The 21,355-nt window shown below is 42.8% G+C and overlaps 1 protein-coding gene across 1 annotated transcript; it reads right to left on the minus strand.

The window, feature by feature from the left end:
• CPOX (coproporphyrinogen oxidase) lies at positions 681-16,112 on the minus strand. Its single transcript, XM_013972598.2, has 7 exons — positions 15,335-16,112; positions 12,384-12,527; positions 11,185-11,295; positions 10,433-10,574; positions 7,852-8,070; positions 3,922-4,026; positions 681-2,710 (listed from the first exon to the last, which is right to left on the minus strand). The coding sequence occupies exons 1-7, from the start codon at positions 15,873-15,875 to the stop codon at positions 2,623-2,625; spliced, it is 1,350 nt and encodes a 449-aa protein (XP_013828052.1). The 5' UTR covers positions 15,876-16,112; the 3' UTR covers positions 681-2,622.

Below are 21,355 nucleotides of genomic sequence, written 5' to 3' on the forward strand. Positions count from 1 at the left end.
CCTCTGGGGCGAGATCAGAAGGCACTGCCTCTGCCTTGCTGGGTGGAATGTGTGCTCTGAACCACCTGCAGACACTAGATTCACCATCGGAGCTGAGCCTAACCTCTGAGTCAGCCTAACCAGGCACAGGCGTGAGTAAAACAAACCCGAACACGATTCCAGCCTTGATGAACTGTAAGAGCAAATGACTCGTGGAAGGATAAAGCATTAAAAAAAAAAAAAGAAAAAGATTATTTGGTCTTCTAATCTGATACTCTTTAGCATGCAGAAGTTTTTATCTCATTAATTACTCAGTTGAACAGGTGGGTAAGCAGAATACAGTCATAAAGTAGAGGTTAGAAATTTGCTCCAAAGCATCCATATCCCTCCCCCAAATTTCCACTCTTCATGACCATCAATATAACGTGTAAGACAGCAGCAGTTAGGTGTCCAAGGCATTTAGAGGTGTACCCTGGGCCTCCAACAGGCTCTATCAACACACATTTGAAACAAAAATTCACTTTGAATAACAACAGAATGATTTTCCAATAGTTATGCAATTCTGCTATTTTTTCCCCTATAGTCTCATCTGTAAGAAAAAGACAAGATTACTGAAGAGTATAAAAAAACTGACATGTACCGAAAATTTATGAAATCTATCTTAGTCCAATGCCCAGACCCCAATAACCCCAAACACAAGGTTGGCAGATCTATATGATAGGGACTTTTTATTGTAAAAGGCAAACTGAAGTATACTGAACATTTTGCTCCTATATGCCTAATAATATTTTTTTTATTTGTCCGACTTTGTTGAATTGTAAGTCACAAACAAAATAAAATTCCATGATTTTAAGTGTCCAGCTCAATGAGCTCTGAAAAATGTATAGTCTGGTGTCAGTGCCCCAATCAATACACCTACATACAGAATATCGGCATCACTTCAAAATATTCTTTTGCTCCCTTTCACAGTGGATTCCCCTACCCAGCCCCTGGCAATCACTGATACGCTTTCTCTTGTTAAGAGTTTTGACTTTTCTAGGTTTCCATATAATGAGGTCATACAGTGAGTGTGTTCTTTTCTGTCTGGTTTCTTTTACTTAGCATAACCATTTTGTGATATTCACCCATGTTGCTGCATTTATCAGTAGACGTTTCCTGTCACTGTTGAGTAGTATTTTAACATAAGGATATCTTATAACCTGGTTATCCATTTACCTGCTGATGGGCATTTGTGTTATTTCCAAATGGCTATTGAGAATATACCTGCTATGAAAACTCAAGTACAAAACCTACATTTTTCTTGGCTAAAATACTCAGGAATGAGGAATTATGGTTTTAGTACTAAGAAATATGCATCTTTCCTAAATCAACTATCCTAGAAAAAAAAGAAAAGTACAAACCTTCCTTAGGTATACTTCATAACAAAACTTATCAGCATACTTGCAGGAAGAGAACTGAAGAAGTCATACATCTTCAAGCTCTGAAGAGTCACACACAACGATACATTCAACGTATTCCAAAATAATGCTTAATAACGTGTAGGAAGATACCATTCCTTATAAACTTCAATATATTATGAATAAAATACATTCATTTTATTTCTTGAACAAAGAAGTCTCAGAAACTCTGCTGTGATTTTCTCTTAGGAGCAAAGGTAAGACTTGCAGAATCTCTAATTTTAAAAGAGGGTCATTTCAATTAGTGCATCTCCTAAGAAATATGTTTATAAAATGCCTACACGCTTCTTACATTAGTTAAGTCTGCTCTAATTATAGAAGGAAAATGTTTCTCACTTCCTAAATGAGAAACATTCCCTAAATTTACAACATCCCCCGATTGTTCTTAGTCTAAACCTCTGTATAGAAGTGTGCAAATATCGGAATTCAAGGATGTAAGTTTTCACGCTGAAAAGTGCATAGACTTTCAACATCAACAAAAATCAAAATGCCACTTAGATTATTTCTTGTTTAAATAACAGTGATGTCACTTTGCAGTTAACTGTAGGTAATCACTGAATTGTAACACATGCAGAGATTAAGAAAATTTCCAGTGTTTCTAAACATCTATCATTATATAAATGAATATTTTACCAAATTATGGTCTCCAAAGATATAAAAATTATGATCTAAGAAACTTCAGCAATGACAAAGTAAAATTTTTACCTTCATTTCCAGCAGCTTTCTAAACTTACCATTCTAAATCTTATTGAATTAATGAAAATAGAATTTATCCCAAAACAGATTTTTGTGGCAGAAAATAAATCTTAATACATGAAGCAAAAGTAACATGAGAAGTTTCCTGAAACAAATTATAATAGTTAGATCCTCTTAACCAATTCTTGGAAATACAATGTCGTTGTTTGTAAACTTGTCATATAAAATGATTCTAAGGTACAAATGAGCTTTTACATCAACCAGTTGACAAGCTGCCACCTCACCACCCATCACCAACAGCATCTGGTGGAAGCTTCCGGTGCTTAAAACACATTTCACCACCTGTCAAGGAGGCAGACTACAGGGTAGAGAAAGAAGACTGGAGCTCTAAGACACAGGTAACTAATGCCACACCAGGGGGGTGGTGTTGGCCAGTGGATCAGGAGGTGCACTGATGCCCCCGGGCCCCAGGAAGGCTGCTCTGTCTGCATCAAGGCACCCAGTCCCTTGGGTGGCGCAAAACTTCCAGAATTTCAGCTTCTTTGGAGTTCTCTGAGGGTGAATGCATGTACTCCCATCTGTGGAGGTTCAAAACAGAAGCAAAAACATGTAATAACAATAAAAAATAAATAAACAACATACACATCTCTTTATCTAAACTAAATAAAATTCTAAGGGTAATAAAAAGTCCTATAACTCTTTGTCTCCACTAAGCTTTCAAAAAATATTTGCTGCTAAAGAAATAAAGTTTCTTAATATAATTCGTGGGGCAAAGTCTAGCTAATATTAATATTTCAGAGCCAAAACACACTTTTACTACAATCTAGGGTTTCGTAAAGTATAGAACCTCAGATGATCTATGGGCAAACTTTTTTTTTAGCTTAGTACTTTTTCTTTTATTTTAATGTGTTCATTTCTATTTATGACAAAACTGTTGGTTTGTCTTTTTCTCTCTGAAAATATGAATATAAAATTTAAGTAAATAATATGTCAGATTATATACAAATATATAAACAATGGTGAAAATGGCTAAACTGTAGTATGAACTCTGATAAATGGAGAAAGCAATGGCACCCCACTCCAGTACTCTTGCCTGGAGAATCCCATGGATGGAGAAGCCTGGTGGGCTGCAGTCCATGGGGTTGCTAAGAGTCGGACACGACTGAGCGAGTTCACTTTCACTTTTCACTTGAATGCATTGGAGAAGGAAATGGCAACCCACTCCAGTGTTCTTGCCTGGAGAATCCCGGGGACGGGGGAGCCGGTGGGCTGCCATCTATGGGGTCACACAGAGTCGGACACGACTGAAGCGACTTAGCAGCAGCAGCAAACACTGGTTTAGACCGGGGGCTGGCAAACTTTGGGCTTCACTGATGGCAGGAGACACAGGTTCAATCCCTGGATCAGGAAGATCCCCTGAAGAAGGGAATGGCAACCTACTCCAGTATTCTTGCCTGGGAAATCCCACGGACAGAGGAGCCTGGCAGGCTACAGTCTATGGGGTCACAAAGAGTCGGACACGACTTAGCAACTAAATCACCTAGCTAACTTTCCCTGTAAAGGGCTGAATAATAAATATCTTGGGCTCTTGGGGTCACATACATTTTGCAGGCTATAGCCTATTCCTTTTTTGCCTGTGATTTTCTTATAAAGACAGCAAAGTCAAAACCAATGAAATCTTTAGGAAAGCTATTTGTAGTTATCAATCTTAATGCTGTGTAGGGGTCAGAGGACTTGGGGTGGGGGGGGGAGGTGAGGAATAACTATCTTTCTCATGAATTATTCTTACCGGGCAGTGAGAGGTAAAGACATCAAGATGCTTTCGATCCTGGATCCCGGAGTGAAGAGGCCAAACTTTGTACCCCGATCGTACAGCAGGTTAAATTCTACATACCTGAGATGAAGACATCAAATACGATTAAGAGCTTGTGAGTACAGTCTTACAATTAGTCCATAATAAATACTTCATGGGGGGAGATGGGGGGGGGGTGTGGGGGTTGGTGGGCATCTTCCCACCACCCTCACCCCATCAGCTGTAAATGGCACAGGAAACACCAGTCTCATCAGCTGACTTTTCTCCATCCGGACAGGCATAAAGAAAAGGGTATTCTATCCAGCAAACAAGAGGATATAGATTCAGCCCCAGCACAGAGCAGTTACAAAACAATAAGGTTATGTTTTCCAATAAATAAACAGGATGAACACAAAGCTTAGAACTTGAAGGCAAAAAAACAATTAAGATAAGCAAATGGCACCCTTTATCAGGATAGAGCAGCTCTCTCTGGGGCTCCCATTGAGTCTGAGATGTTTGAGTCGAAGACTTCATTTCACTGCTAATAACTCACATGAACTAAGACAGTGTAAAGTTCTTGTAACTGAAAAGCCAAGAACAGTTAACAGAACTCTATCTATAGTTACTAACATATCCCAGGTATTTCCTTTCCTTAAAGTAGTTAAGCAGTCATACAATTCTGTCTTGCTGCAGACTGATGACAAAAGTCATAATGAAAGGTAGTAGTGATTTGAGTTGCAATGCTTAGCTTTATTTTCTTAGAAAAATATCCTTAACATCAACTAAAACCTGGTTCAGGATATAAGTCTGCCATTAACAGACACAGAGTCATATCTAAACTCCGTCTAGCTTAAAAATCTGTGATTTCCTTTAACATCAAAAGATTCTTTACAAAAGGGTCTTTTCTCTCCAACTTCTTGGAGATACTTCAAAAAGATCATTTCTACTAGCCAAAAAATGACTCATAAAGCTGAAAATTTCAATAAACAGTTCCCCCTTCAAATCATTTCTCAACTCCTTCAAAAACTAGTCTCTTGGTCCAAACTTCCCTCAGATATTATCATTAATGCACTGATTACTGTAATTTAATCACAACAACAACAAAAAACATATTCTCTAGATTCCAACAGTACTTCAATTTTTAGAAAGCACCCTTCACTGTGGAAACTTGCCAATGGCTCTGAGAAAATTTAAATAAGTTACATTCGTGGACCCCTTTCTACTTCTCATCATTTATCACCGATTAAGTTTTGTGCACTAATAACTAATACCTTCTTTAGTCTCTTTCAAAAGATAACTTAAGTCAATCTTCTTAACTTCTTCCTAAGACCACAGGAAAAAGACATCAGTCTCTCAACTTCCTTTCGCACCCCTGATGTTATCTTTCTGAAACGTGATATTTAAGGGATGGCTGTGATTCTCTATTTGTACTGACGTCTTGTTCAGAGACCCCTGTAAGGAGCTCCCAAATGAGCCTCTTGTGCTCATGAGCGAATCCTTGTGCTGCTTTCCTGTTTAAGTGAACAATGTTCCTTCTTGTGTAGCCTGACTTTCACCAGGTTTTGCTTAGATCTGATCTTTCTGATCCTTTCCATACATTTATGCTCTCCGAGATATCTGTAAACTATGAACCTCAGCCATTCCCTTTAATATAACTGATACCTACCTTGATATCCATCTATCCTGTTTCCCTGTCCCAAAATACAACAAAATAAGTTACAGATGTTTAGTTTCTCCGAAAAAGAAACTAGAAAAGCACCTCCTAAGACTGGAGGTTCAAGGTCTGGGGAGAGAACAGAAGTAACTGAGGGCAGGCACGTGTGTTCAATCATGTCTGACTTTTTGTGACCCTGTGGAATGTAGCCTGCCAGACTTCTCTGTCCATGGGATTTCCCAGACAAGAATAATGGAGTGGATTTCCATCTCCTCCTCCAAGGGATCTTCCCGACCTAGGGATCCAACCCGCGTCTCCTGCATTGGCAGGCAGGTTCATTACCAATGTACCACCACAAGACTAAACGAGACTGCCAAAGAAGAGGCTGTCAAGTCAAAAGATAAGCAGCCTGACCACCACAGGGGAAAGTTTTATTTGGGGTGACAGAAAGTGGGGAAAAGTAATACAGATAATGGGTTATGAACGCCATGTAAGAAAGTGACGTCAGGGCTCATAACCACAAAAAAGAGCTAGGGTTATCGTCTAAGTCCCAGAGTTGACTGCCATTTTAAGGCCCAAAGATAAGAACAGTAGAAGGGGCCTCTTTCAAAGTACCGTCACCTACCACACCACAGAAAATTAACCTAACACCCCACACTTCTGCCAAATTCAAAAAACACGACATGCAATGACACACACAAATGGAACTCTCACAATGTGCTGTCAATTAATTACAATAATAAAACAAACAGAATAAGCCATTATTCCTATGTCCAAAAAGTTTTAAAGGCTTCACCTCCTGAGCAGTCACAAACCCTGCTGGCTTTGCATAAGAAATCTCACGTAAAACGAGAACATGGCACTTTCCACAGAGTCTGGTTTATTTATGTATTAACTGTTTCTCTTTTTTTGTTCTTTTGTTTTACTTTTGTTTTAATTTTTTCCAGAGTTTTAATTTACCCTCTGAGGATGGTCTTCCCCACTAAACTATGAACATCTCTGCCCAGCATGGGCCCTAGCCATAGGGCCATAGGATAAATGTCAAGAGAAAGGGAAGGAGGAGTAAGGGCGTATTTGGGAAATCATAGGACCAAAAAACACACCTGTCCTTAAAAAAATGCCCCTGTTTAATAAATATCTGACAAGAACACAGTCAATTCTCATTTTCCCAAGTTTTATACACAGGGAGTAGGCAGGCACGGGCAGTTCTGAGAAAGTGTAAATAACCAACATTTATCTTTAGACTTGGAACAGCATCTAACTGAACGTTTTCAGGGCATTAGCCTTATCTCCTTCAGTTCCCAAAGTTTCATATGCCCAAGACAGAATTAATATAAATGAGAAAATCCATTTTTGTAGGCATGGACCAGTAGAACACATGCGATTTAAGATGGTAATGAGAAACCACTGCGAGCTGGAAGAGTGGCTCATCTGCAGCAGATTCACAATCACACCCCAGCTGAAGATGCCCCCATGCGGGTCATCCAACTGAGCTCACCAACTCAGCGCACAGAGCAGGGTGGCCAAAATGAGCATCGTGGCTGGCAACACTAACTGCTTAACCATTCACATGGAAGAAGGTCTGCAAGTTTTGAAGGCACAATGACCTGGTTCCGCATCTGGGATCTTTGATTTACCAGCGGTGTAAACTTGGGTAAGGGACTTACTTCGCTGAGACTAAGTTTTATCATCTGTAAAATGATGATAGTTATACCAATTCCACAGTTTTGTGATGAAAAATTAGATGCAAACTGCCTAACGTACTGGCCAGCACATATGAACAGTTCCATAACAAACGAATATCATTACAGTTCCCTAACTAACAATTTCTAAAACAATCATTTTCATTATAATGACTTCCATGAAAACCTGAAGTTAAACAAAAAAAGGTATGATTCACAATTTACAAAGCAGCGAAAACATTAAATGATTCTCCTACCTTGGCAGAAGGTTGGAAGGTATTGCTCGAAGAAAAACTAAAAGAAATCAGCTGAATTAAATTCAACAAGTACTTACTATAAGCCTAATATGAGTCTCTAATGTACAGATTAAACAAACTTTGCTCTTTTTATAATACTATTTCACAGTGTTTTTTTTAATTCACTTTGTTATTTATCTAGTTATGAAAAGAAAGCAGGGTGAGCATTAACACAGCTCTGACAAAGTACTGGCCAAGATGACCATCACCCACGGTTATTACAGTTGCTCCACTCCTCCCTCCCACTCCCACCTCTTATGACACGAGAAGGGTCATGCTCCTGTCGCTCACTCACCGTCCTCTTCGGAGCTGCTGCCACAACTTCTCCTGGGGAGTGAAGGAGTCATCACAGTGCTTCTTCACAAGGGGGACGTAAGAAGGAATGATCGCCTGGGTGCAGCTCTGCACAAAGCGAAACACCTCCTCCTTGGATGGAGAGTCGAGGTCATCAAAAAAGATACCCCCGATACCCCTCCGCTCCCCACGATGGGCTATAAAAAAGTAATCGTCACACCTGGAAAACACAGCAGGACCACAAAAGGAAAAAGAGATGTATGTGAAATCAGTGTGAGCATTTCAGCTTACAGCACCATCCCTGACTAATGCGAGCACAGTGCCCTTTCTTTTTGTGCACATCTAAAATGAAACTAGAGTTTTAGACAGATTTCCTGCAGTTATTACCGATGTAGAAAATGCTTACACTTTTACCTACAAATCAAGTAGGCAAGTGAATACAAGTCTATCTAACGTGGCGTTGTAAGACCTTTACTGAAAAGAAAAACAGAGTCCACTCTTACTAGTTGTATTTCTTAAAACAAATGATGCTGCTGCCCTCGGAAGCATTGCTGCTTTTGCAGGAGGCAGGAACCCTCCACCAACAATGCCACCAAGTCCATGACCAGGGGCTAACCCCTAAGCTCTCTGAATCAGTTCTTATTCACCAAAGGAAGGTACAGTAAATTACCTCTAAGGTCTCTCTCAGCAATAAAACGTGATGACTCTACAGTATGCGTGACTCGGGGGAGGGTTGCTGGAAGGAAACATTCAGAGAGTAAGAGTCCTCAGGATGTTAAAGGCTGCCCTTGTGAGCCAGCGCATGAGACTATCAATTTGGTCTACAGTCTCCCCATCTGGGCCCACTAGAGCAGATTTCCTAAGTCACTTCCTAACTGCTAACAGCTGACTTCGTGGAAATAGTTGACTTCTTTCCATTATCTTGATATAATAAGGGTTTGTAACCAGGAAGAATTGTACAAACAAAAACTAAAAAACTGCTGAAAAGGTTATCGTGAAAATAGCCTTAATAGTTTAAAATTTTAAAAAAGGTGGGGGGCAGGGGCAGAAGATACAAATCCCTAGAACTGATGCACTGGTATAATTCATCTTGACTGCAACTTCTTGACCTTTTTTCACACATACATTTTATTAACAGAGTTAAAGAACAGCCAGAGCCAGGCTGTAAAGCCAGCTTTAATGAAATCATATTAATTCCACATCTCTCTTCATGGGATTATGAAATTAGGAGATTTAACTAAATACACTAAAAACTTCTTAAGTTTTTAGTATCTGAGATATTTTCTTAATACGACTCAGATAAAGTTCTTCAGTAACAGGGATAAAAGGAAACCAGAAAAAAAAAAAAGAGAGAGAACATCCCATCCTCCTGCTGGAAGGAAGCTAATATGTAACAAAAAAACAATTCTTACACCTCTGTTCCACGGCTATGCAGTGTTCAGTGGTAATGTCAAATCAAAAAGAGGTTATGTAAATGTCTTATCTTTTCTGAGGATTTTAAAACTGGACTCCATATTCTTACATAAATAACAGCAAGAGTCTACAAATGTTAGCACTAAAAACAAAGCAAAAACAACCCACCCAAAACCCTTTCTGTTCCTTCTTTTTCTAGAATGGCATTTAGCTCCAAGCAGTGATGAGTACTTTATTCTTATTCCAGATAACTTATGCAGAAATTCCATTTCATGTCTATCAAATACCCTGGGTAACTCTTTTCTTTATCATTAGAGTTTCTTTCACAAAGTTTCCAACCCCAGTGTTCTCCTTGTCCCAAATCTCCGGCACATCTGCACCTCTCCTAACAGTTCTCCAACTCTCCCATGCTCTAACACATTTCTATGGCAACAACGAGATGATAATCCTCATGTGGGGTGAGCATTTAATACAGTAAGTCCCTTACATACGAACCTTCAAGTTGCAAATTTTCAAAGATTCTACAGTTGTGCACACCCAATCTTCTAAGTTAGTTCCCGTGTCTGGTGTACATGCATGCATCCTCTGCAAGTACATGTGCTTCTGTGCACTTCACAGTCCAGTACCACACAGTGTACAGTATCCTTATTTCAAGCCCAGGATGCTCAGAAGCAAGCACAAAAACGGCAGTCTGTAGCTGGTACTATGCTGTACTTCTCAAGTTACTGTACTGTTAGATTAAAAATGTTTTCTTTATTTCCTGTCTGTTTGTCTATTTATATATTATTTGTGTGAAAAACATTATAAATCTATTCCAGTACAATACTATATGACTGATTGTATTACCTGGGTACCTAGGCTAACTTTGTTGGACTTATGAACGCACTCTTGGAATGGAACTTGTTTATTTGTAGGGGACTTACTGTATCCCAACTTAGGATTAAAAAGTCTCCGATTCTCAGGCATAGATCACCTTCAAGTTTATATACTAATCATCTGGTTTAACATTAAAACCATGTAAAACTGGTATCTCACTTCTGCTGGGCAAAGAAAACAGTTCAACCTCCATAAGCTGCAAAAGGTATGTAGTGACACAGTAGTGCCTTCAGGAGCTATAGAAGGAATGGTAAACATGTAGGGATCATGAGAAGTTCAATAACTTTACCTACCACTTTTTAAATTTGGGATAGAGATCTGGACCATGCTGGTCACATGCCTCCTTGAGAGTCCTGTGAAAATGGACCGCATCCTCTTGGTTCAAGTATGTTGGGGTAAGGTCACATCCACCACCAAACCACCACAGGGTGTTACCTACCAAATCAAGACACGAGATTCAAGTGGATGCTGCTCTAAAGGAAAAGTTAGACACGTTGCTTTAAATGCCATCACCTGCAGAGGCAGGCACAGCAGCGGCATGCACTGCTCAGGAGCTTGGACAGGGTAACAGCCCAACTAATGGCACACATAGGCTGGAACTATATTTACATCCTGAGGCATGATCAACTGTACCCCATCATAAAGCCACTGATAATGCACTGGGGACTGGCAAAGCTACGTATGTGGAAAATAATGTCCAAAAGCAAGTTCTCAGTGGCAACTTAACATTGCACGTGAGGTTTCCCTTTGTTTGTAATAAATTAGTATTTGCAAAGAACCCTATGTGCACTTTCAGTTCAGGTGCATTACACCATTCTTTGCGTTGGAGGAAATATGGGGACATCAGAGTGCGGCCAACACCGCTTTCACTTTTCATGTCTAGTGTATATAATCCATTGCACCTGCCAAGGAGTAAGCCTTCATGTGCCTCCTGAAACAATTAAGACTGTACTTAATTTTTCTTGACTTTAGGTGTTATGCCTAATAACCTGTTTTAAAATACTCATTTTGCACAATAATACTTTTCACAGCTTGAGATGCTTACCGTCAGCTTCTTCCACCTCGAAGTATCTGTAGTTGAAATGGATAGTAGGAGTATGAGGATTCTTGGGGTGAATGACAGAGCTCACGCCCATGGCAGAAAATGGCAATTTACCTGGAAAGGAATACAGAGAACTGCACTTAAACACCCGGCTTGATACAAATTAACTCCAACATGGTTTCTGAATCAATTTTCAAAGGTTGCTTTTTTATTTATCTCTTAAAATGTAATTTTTAAAAAATAACTGTGAGGAATCCCCAGGTGGTACAGAGCTTAGGACTCCTCACTCTGACTGCCAAAAGCCTGCGGTTCAATCCCTGGTTAGGGAACTAAGATCCCACATACCTCAAGGTCAAAAAACGAACAAACAGACAACTGTTAACACTTTAGCACATGTGCCTATGTGCAAATGTGTGTGAGTGTATATATACCTACATATGTTTGTGTGTATGCTTAATTGCTCAGTCATGTCCGACTCTTTGCGACCCCATGGACTGTTGCCTGCAAGGTTCCTCTGTCAATGGAATTCCTCAAGCGAGAATACTGGAGTGAGTTGTCATTAAAAACAACTGTGAACAGGCTCATCTGGTATATGCAACTGAATGGAATTTTATAGAATCAATGTTACTTTTACAAATAAAATTTATGGGGAGAAAAGGTTTGCAGGAACTATTAAAGGCTGCCGAGATTGTCTGCATACTAAAGAGCAGAGACATTACTTTGCCAACAAAGGCTTGTCTCATCAAGGCTATGGTTTTTCCAGTAGTCATATATGAATGTGAGAGTTGGACTATAAAGAAAGCTGAGCACCAAAGAATTGATGTTTCTGAACTATGGTGTTGGAGAAGACTCTTGAGAGTCCCTTGGACTGCAAGGAGATCCAACCAGTCCATCCTAAAGGAGACCAGTCCTGAGTGTTCACTGGAAGGACTGATGTTGAAGATGAAACTCCAATACTTTGACAACCTAATGCAAAGAGCTGACTCATTTGAAAAGACCCTGATACTGGGAAAGACTGAAGGCAGGAGAAGGAGACGACAGAGGATGAGATGATTAGATGGCACCACCGACTCAATAGAGATGAGTTTCAGTACTCTGGGAGTTGGTGATGGACAGGGAGGCCTGGTGTGCTGTGGTCCATGGGGTCATGAAGAGTCGGACACGACTCAGCGACTGAACTGAACTGAGATTGTCTGATTTACCATCTTTTGTCTTCAGTAGTTTTCCTCTGCTTCTCATTTGTTTTGCTGCTTCCTCAGAAAGATTTCCATGAACGACAGAAATGCTAACCCCAGCCTTTTCAAAAACATGCCCATCTTGAAGTACACAGCTGATGCCGCCACCTCCTGTGAACAGAAATGTAAAATGAGGAGAGAATGTAAGGGTATGTACAAAGCTGAAAACTACTGCTGCGAGAAGATGGTGGGATTAGGAGTTATTTTCCTTCTCTACTTTCCAAATCTTCCATAATATCAGTATATTTATAATTGTTAAGTACAATAAAATTAGATAACCAGCTTAGCACTATGATATTTTCTATTGACTATAAGCAAATATTTTAACTCTTCACATCACCATTTCTTCTGTGTCACTGTTTGTTGTTGTTTAGTTGCTAAGTCCTGTCTGACTCCTTGCAACCCCATGGACTGTAGCCTGCCAGGCTTCTCTGTTCATGGGATATTCCAGGCAAGAATACTGGAGTGGGTTGCCATTTCCTTTTCTAGGGGATTTTCCAAACCCAGGCTTGGAACCCATTTCTCCTGCATTAACAGGTAGATTCGTTACCACTAAGCCACCTGGGAAGCCCCTACATCCTTACATCATCCTCTAAAATAAATTACTGAAATAGTTTCCCTTCAAATAAGACCATCCAGAACGGCATCTATTTGTTATGGTATATGAGAAAACTAAGATTAAAAACTGGAATGAATATATTTGAACTTGGCTCAGACAGTAAAAGTGTCTACCTGCAATGCAGGAGACCCGGGTTCAATCCCTGGGTCAGGAAGATCCCCTGGAGAAGGAAATGGCAACCCATTCCAGTACTCTTGCCTGGAAAATTCCATGGACTGAGGAGCCTGGTAGGCTACAGTCCATGGGGTCGCAAAGAGTCAGACACAACTGAGCAATTTCACTCTCACTTTCAAGAGTTCCATATTGTTTCAATTGGTTTTCTCTCAGTGTGCTGTTTGCCTTTTAATTTCGTTTACAGGTAACTAAAAAACAGCAGACATTTGAATGCTTAAGGGATTCGGAGGCTTAAACTGAGTGAGATACATATTAACATTTGGGTATATGACCTTTAAGGCTTCTCAGGCAGTGCTAGTGGTAAAGAACCACCTGCCAATGCACCAAACGTAAGAGAAGCTAGTTCGATCCCTTTGTGGGGAAGATCCCCTGGAGAAGGAAATGGCAATCCATTCCAATATTCTTGCCTGGAGAATTCCTTGGACAGAGGAGTCTGGAGGGCTACAGTCCCTAAGGTTGCAAAGAGTCAATATGAGCTTTACTCCCAGTAGCTGGTATGTTTGTTTTTTTAAGACACTAGAATTAATTGTTTCCTGAAGCTTCATGTTTGGCTTGTTTTATTTCTAAGAATTTTTAGAGCTGGATGGGATCCAGTACAACCCTTGTATATTTCAAACGAGAAAAGTGAGGCCCGGTGAGCAAAACACCGTCTCCAGAAACACACAACAGCAAATGACCCAAACAATTGGTCTCAGTGCCTTCTAAGCATCAAACAGTATCTGTAGTAGTTCATATATATTCATGTTGTGGTGTTAGAGAAGACTCTTGAGAGTCCCTTGGACTGCAAGGGATCCAACCAGTCCATTCTGAAGGCGATCAGCCCCGGGATTTCTTTGGAAGGTATGATGCTAAGGCTGAAACTCCAGTAATTTGGCCACCTCCTGCAAAGAGTTGACTCATTGGAAAAGACTTTGATGCTGGGAGGGATTGGGGGCAGGAGGAGAAGGGGACGACAGAGGATGAGATGGCTGGATGGCATCACTGACTCGATGGACGTGAGTCTGAGTGAACTCCAGGAGTCAGTGATGGACAGGGAGGCCTGGCGTGCTGCAATTCATGGGGTCGCAAAGAGTTGGACACGACTGAGCGACTGAACTGAACTGAACACTCATACAAAATTTCATTTCATAGATGAGGAAACAGAGGCACAAAAAGTAACTCTGGAAGGTCACACAGCCAGTACAGGTTATCTCCTGAATCAACAGTCTTCACTTAAAAACATTACAAGATAGGGAATTCCCTGGCAGTCCAGTGGTTAGGACTCTGAACCCTACGTAACTGCTGAGGGCCAAGGTTCAGTCCCTGGTCAGGGAACTAAGGTCCCACAAGCCAGGAGGCAAGGCCAGGGGAAAAAAAAAAAAAGGCTTTAAAAAAAAGCTACAAGATGGAAAACACTAAGGAAACCAGACTTAGTTCCATTTAAAATAAATGTGTCAATATCACAATCCAAAACCAGCTGATAAGACGTTGCTGTAGTATTTCCAGGTAAGAAGGATCAAAAATCCTTTAAGTTTATGACCAAGATATAAGGTTTCACGGTATAGGTAATAACATGAGTCTATTAGAACTGGGTCTTAATACTTAAGTATTTTGCCAACTGAGGTAAACACTCTTCCAGCAGGAAATATGATGGGTGCACTTGGCTGAACTGCTAGCCATTTCTTGCGAAACCTGGGCAAAAGACACAGTGACACAACACCCTCAGCAGGAGGAGTCTAGCTGACAGTTAGCAAGAGACTTTCTCTTTCCATCTCCAGAGAAGGAGAATGGGTAAACGCACCCGGAGAAAGAGATGAAATGTAGAGACAAATCTATGCTCAATTACAACCTTGGGCATCCGTGCCTGTGGGTTAAAACTGACCTTAAGACTTCTTTGAAAAGTGCCATATAAAATTGCAAAGATTTTTGAAATGTCCACTACTAGAGTGACAGCAGGTTTGGAAGCCGAGGGCTGATGACCCTGTCAGTGTCAACCGCTTTAAAGGTGAACCTTTTAACCTGGCAGCCGCTGTGTAGGTACCCCTTCTCTACTCCCATTCCTTATTCTGAGTCATTTTCTCCCCGCAAACTAAAACCCGACCTCTCTTCCCCATCTCCACCTCCCGCTAGGGGCCGACCTCCTCACCTTCCTTCCTCTCCCACCGGTCCACAGAGAAGCGGGCGCCCCCGTCCACCTGTGCCAGCGCCTGGCACACCTGGGCCTGGGTCTCCAGTATCAGCAGCTCCATCTTGGTCTTCATGTCGTCCGGCCTCCTCCGCAGCTCGCGCATGTCGGTCACCGGCGGGGCCATGAAGCAGCGGCAGCGGCGGGCCAGCTCATCGTCCTCCTCCTCGGGCCTGCCGGGCGATGCGCTCTGCGCCCCGGAGCTCTTGCGCACCATCTCCGCCCGCTCCACGTGCCCGAAGGCGGCGGCGGCCAGTCCCACCAGCCCCGCCAGCCCCGCGGCTAGCCGAGTCCTCAGCCGGGAGCCGCCTCCCACCGGGGGGCCGTACCCCAGCCCGCGGCTCTGCTCGCGGCAAGCGGTACCAGGGGGGCGGCACAGGCGTCCGGCTGCGCAGCGTGGGGCCCAAGCGCGCAGCTCGCCGTAGGCGCGCAGCTCCCCGCAAGCGCCCCGCACCGCGCGCCAGCAGGGACCCGCGCTCAGCCAGCGCAGATGCATGGCCATGCTCTCGCGCTGTCACCCCGAGCAGTGCCCGCCTCCCGCAGGCCGGCCCCTGAGTCCCCCGAGATCCCCGGGGGCAAGTGGCGCCGGTACTGGGAACCTTTGCTGGAAAAGAGATACTACCGGGTCGATCCCCGGCGGCGGCGGAGGCGGTGGCGGGCGGGAAGTGGGGGATGCCGGGATCTGTAGTCCCGGCTCCTATCGCCGCCTTGCAGGGGCGCGCCGGGGAGATAAAAGAATCCAGAGTCCCCAGAAGGGCGGATCCCATAGGAGGAGAAGTGGGGTGCTGGGTAGGAGAGGGCAAGGAAAGCGAAAGCAAAGATAAAAAAGGCCTTTTTGTCACGTACAACCTCTGTCGGTTCAACCAATCACAAGGAGAAGGCGAAATAGGGCTGGCCGCGCCAAGGGCTAAACAGAGCAGAAATACGGCCAGAGACCCCTGCCCCGACTTTTATTTTTAAACCGAGTTGCAAATCCTGACTCTTGTGTTTCCCTTTGTCCCCAATTCTAGTCCTCTAAGGCTTCTAGAGCTTGGACGATTGTGGGGGGAGCCTGGGAAACTCCTTACCGATGAAATAGTTTTTAAAGGGAGTAAGAAAAGCTATAATTGGGCCCATAGGAAAATTCTGGGAAAAGAATTTCTGGGATCAACTACATAACACAGGCCTAGCATTAAAATCTTCCCAGACCTTGCCTATACAGTGCCCACTCAATTATTTTAGAAATAAGAAAAGCAAAGTATTGTACTGTTGGGGGAGTTTGTAATTTCCTCCAGTTCTGTCTCCTCACAACAAAAATTTGAAGCAGCAGATAGACCAGGTTTACAGCCCTTGGACAGATCCGTGTAACAGCCCTGAGTTGAACAAGTGTTACAGCTCTGTGCTGCAGCTGAGTTTTATTTAGAAAGTAAAGGGAAATACATCCTCAAGCCGAGAGGGCATGCCGACCCAGAAGACCTGAAGAGGAGAGAGGCCCCCAGCCCAATTTTGGCTCCTGTTTTTGTTTTTTTCTCCTCCCCTTGGGCCTGCCCTGTGTAAATTAGGCTAGCCAGGAGTGCTGTTTGTTTTACCTGAGGTCCTCACTCTGGTCCTCTGACCTTCCTTTCTTTTATTTTCATGGGTTTTTCCCTTTCTTGTCTTTCAGCCACCACCATTCTGGACTCCTTTTTCCTTTTCTAACTACCTAATAGAACTCATTGGAAAAGACTCTGATGCTGGGAGGGATTGGGGGCAGGAGGAAAAGGGGACCACAGAGGATAAGATGGTTGGATGGCATCACCGACTGGATGGACGTGAGTCTGAGTGAACTCCGGGAGTTGGTGATGGACAGGGAGGCCTGGCGTGCTGCGATTCATGGGGTCACAAAGAGTCGGACACGACTGAGCGACTGAACTGACTGAACTGAATAGAGCTAAAGCAGCATAAAACTCATGACCTGGTGTGTTTGAGTGATCAAGGAATAGAGATTTAAAAATACTTATCCTACAGTTGTAGGATGCTGCCAAAGATTTTTCACACTTCGAATAACTCCTGTTAACTAGGCAGGACATTCACCTACCCCCTCAACATACACACACACACACACACACACACACACACACACACACACACACTCACTTTAGAGAAATAAGGAAAGAAACTAACAGAGATTTGATAGATTTTTGGTTCCTGTATCCATGCCACAGTTCCATTATGTCTGGACATGTAAGCGTCAGGAGGGACTTCCCTGGAAGTCCAGTGGTTAGAGGCCAGCTTTTCACTGCTGTGGGCCCCAGTTGGAACTCTGGGGGGAAACTAAGGTCCTGCAGCCAGGCCATGAAGCCAAAAGAAAAAGAAAAAGAAAACTGTAAGAAGGACTGTTATGGGCTAATTTGTCCCTTAAATCTCCAATTTTAATTTCTAGTAATAGATAATTAAGCCATTGGGGCTGGTTTCTACGTTTTTTCTTTGTGGCTGCTGCTGCTGCTAAGTCACTTCAGTCGTGTCCGACTCTGTGCGACCCCATAGACAGCAGCCCACCAGGCTCCCCCGTCCCTGGGATTCTCCAGGCAAGAACACTGGAGTGGGTTGCCATTGCCTTCTCCGATGCATGAAAGTGAAAGTGAACTCACTCAGCAATGGAATTTCCATGGCTACAGGTCAAACCAGTTGTTCAAGGCAGATATTTTATCATCCACAGATAACTACATCCAGTGGCTCTCACACAGAGAACATTCTTGGCTGGATGGGTATACTTGACTTCCTAGCAGATTCAATGAGTGTTAAACGCCTGGATTAAGAAGTGAATAAACTACATTAGAGAAAGTTTTAGCCATAGTATAACTTGCCAGGAGGCTGAGTTGGCAAAGGAAAATGAAAGGTAACTATCGCTGTATAATGTGACCCACTGCAGGGAACACGGGGGCTGAGTGAGCACCAGGAGGGGACCAAGCCCAACCTGGAAGCCTGGTAGGTCTTTTGGCAGAAGAGACACCAGAGCTGAAGAACCTTAAGGTGGTTTGGCCCTCAGCAGAGACAGGGAGAGTCCGGGGGCTGTGGGTGAAGATAAAGAAACGTTGTTGCCATGGTCGACTTAGTTGCTTAGTGTCCAACTCTTTGTGACCCCACGGACTATAGCCCACCAGGCTCCTCGGTCCATGGGGTTTTCCCGGCAGGAATACTGGAGTGGGTTGCAATTTTCTTCTCCAGGGGACCTTCCCAACCCAGGGATGGAACCTGTGTCTCCTGCATTGGCAGGCAGATTCTTTACCACTGAGCCACCAGGGAAGCCCAAAAGAAACATTAGTTGGGTATTAACACTTTTTGCGGAGAAGGCAATGGCACCCCACTCCAGTACTCTTGCCTGGAAAATCCCATGGACGGAGGAGCCTGGTGGGCTGCAGTCCATGGGGTCACTAAGAGTCAGACATGACTGAGCGACTTCACTTTCACTTTTCACTTTCATGCATTGGAGAAGGAAATGGCAACCCACTCCAGTGTTCTTGGCTGGAGAATCCCAGGGACGGGAGAGCCTGGTGGACTGCTGTCTCTGGGGTCGCAGAGAGTCAGACACAACTGAAGCAACTTAGCAGCAGCCACCCATTGGAAAGAATACCTCAAGATGTAAGAGAGGAGGTGAAGGGCAGATGGTGTTTGTATTCAGAGAAGAAAGATCCACTGGGCAGTCGGGGACCTCAACCCCATCAGGGATACTCTTGCTGCATCCTGGATTCCAGGCCAGTGCACCAGCCCACAGTCACTAATCACTGCTAATCCCATTCCTGCCCCCCCCCCCTTTACCTGACCAACTCTTGTGTGCCCTTCAGAACTGAACTCTGGCCTCGCCTCCCATGATGCCATCCCTGACACTCGCAGATTGACTTGGATAGCATCTTCTCCTCCCCTCGGACCCTGTGCTCACCTCTGCCTAATACTTGTCCTACAGACAACAATGTCTGTTTGCCCTACCAGACTGTGAGCTTCATTAGAGCAGGGTCTTTGTATCCCCAGCACCTACCACAGTGCCCAGAATGTAGCTGGCCCTGAATGCTTATAGAATGAATGAACAGAGGGCAGACTAGACTGGAGAAACAGCCAGGTGTTCCGAAGGAATCAAGAAGAGTGTTGTGAGACAGTGAAATGGGGCTGAGGGGACAAAATGAATGAAGGGAGTTAAAAGATACAAACTTTCAGTTATAAAATAAGCCCTGGGGCTGTAAGCTACAAGCATGGTGACTATAGTTAACAATACTATATTGTATATTTGAAAGTTGCTAAAGGAGTAGGTCTTAAAAGTTCTTATCACAAGAAAAAAATGTTAACTCTGTATGGTGATAGATGTTAACTAGCTTATTGCAACCATCATTCTGCAATAGATACATGCTTATAAAATCATTATGTTGTACAACTAAAATCAACTTAATATTATAGTTCAATTATACCTTAATTTATAAAAAGCAAACAGAAAAAGAACTGTCACTCAAGAAAGGGTTTATTTGCCTTTTCCAGATGCCTGTGATGGAATTTGACTGAGCCTGGTTGTGATGAATGAAATTCATTAATAAAAAGGAAACTTTCTGGCCTATTAGTGCCTTAATTCTGGGAATACCCATAAAGTTAGTAAAAGATAAGCAGGCGCAGGCTATTTTGAACATTTGTTCAAGCAGATAGGCTGGTCTTGAGCCCAACTGTCTGCTAGTTTCCAGATTTCCACTCCTCCCCATCCTTAGCCTTTCTATGCCCGGGGCCTCTCTCATTTCTTCTTCTGGTTTCCAGTGCCTTCCCTACCCTCACCTTGTTATGCTATGCTTGAAAAAAAGACCTTAACAGCCTGATCAGTGAGAATTTAAACCACAGTTCCTAGGGATTCAAATTGTCTCCAAGGAAGACACTAGTATGTAAGTTTTATTTGTCAGTGTAGAGTAAAAGACAAGCCCTAATCAAGAAGTTTCAAGCATCAGAAAGTTGACAGGGATAAAATCTTGCAAGTTTACAGTAAGTGGTAAGACTTAAGGTGTAAGGTAGAGGTTCTCATCCTTTTCGAACCCAGGTGCTTGCACTGCTTTGCGTTCCATGTGACCCTACCAGCCAAAAGATTCTGTCTAGCCTTATTCCAGGTCACAAGGTACATTAGAAGTTTTCAAATCCACATGCTTCCCAGAATCCTTATGGACTTCCCCTCCTCTATGCCCTAAAGTTGTCAGCTAAAACACATTTCACAACCTAAATGTTAACACTTATGTTTCATTTGATGATAATTTTTAGGAGGCAGCATCTCAAGTAATCCTGAGAGAACTGTTTTGAGAAGGTGAGGGGTGGAGGTGGGGAGTCAGGATATATAGAAAATTTGCAACAAAGGGCAGGTAGTCTGAAGTCAAAGGTTATTGACAATAAAGAAAACCAGATAGCTCAAGTTAAGGAATTTAGTGCTTTTTCTATGCATGAGACGATTGAAGAGCCTGGGCTCACTGAAATAATTCCTTTGATATGCACCTCACCTATTGGGGCCAGTATCCTGTGTTTTCACAACCTGAGTTCCCTCAGGGCTCACTAGCTCACTGTCCAGTGGTGGCTGCAATCTCTGATGATTGTGATAGCCTTTGTTTACTGATACGGCAGGAAATATCCCATTTATCAAAGCTCTGTTGAATAACTGACTTCAGGCCTGCCAATAATATATGAGTCTCCCTTTTGTAGAGAGAATTAGAAGAGATCCTGACATCCCTCTGGTACCTTTCCTGCCTTCTAACAACACACACAGTCATAACTCCACTGCATTTACTAAATTGTATTATGTTCACCAGTTCCCAAGTTTGGAGAGCCAAACTTAAGAAATGTATTATTCAAGTGACTCAGTTTAGTTACTTTCAACTAGCTACAGAGCCAGGCTAATTATTAGCAAAGTACTGTATTGCAAAACAGATAGGTATGTTTGACTTGGCTTACTTAGGCCAATTTATTAGAAATTCTAATGGGGGTGGTTGTTGGTTTATAGGGCTTCTCAGA

Source organism: Capra hircus, chromosome 1 (genome assembly GCF_001704415.2).
Source record: "Capra hircus breed San Clemente chromosome 1, ASM170441v1, whole genome shotgun sequence".
In the NCBI taxonomy this organism is placed as follows: Eukaryota; Metazoa; Chordata; class Mammalia; order Artiodactyla; family Bovidae; genus Capra; species Capra hircus.

What these genes read in the sequence shown, in the direction of transcription:
- CPOX (XM_013972598.2), bottom strand. Translation starts at nt 15,875, where the DNA reads ATGGCCATGCATCTGCGCTGGCTGAGCGCGGGTCCCTGCTGGCGCGCG. An exon ending in CCGGTGGGAGAGGAAGGAAG is followed by an intron (nt 12,528 to 15,334) that starts GTGAGGAGGTCG and finishes TTCTGTTCACAG; the next exon opens with GAGGTGGCGGCATCAGCTGT. An exon ending in ACTACTGAAGACAAAAGATG is followed by an intron (nt 11,296 to 12,383) that starts GTAAATCAGACA and finishes ATTCCTTTCCAG; the next exon opens with GTAAATTGCCATTTTCTGCC.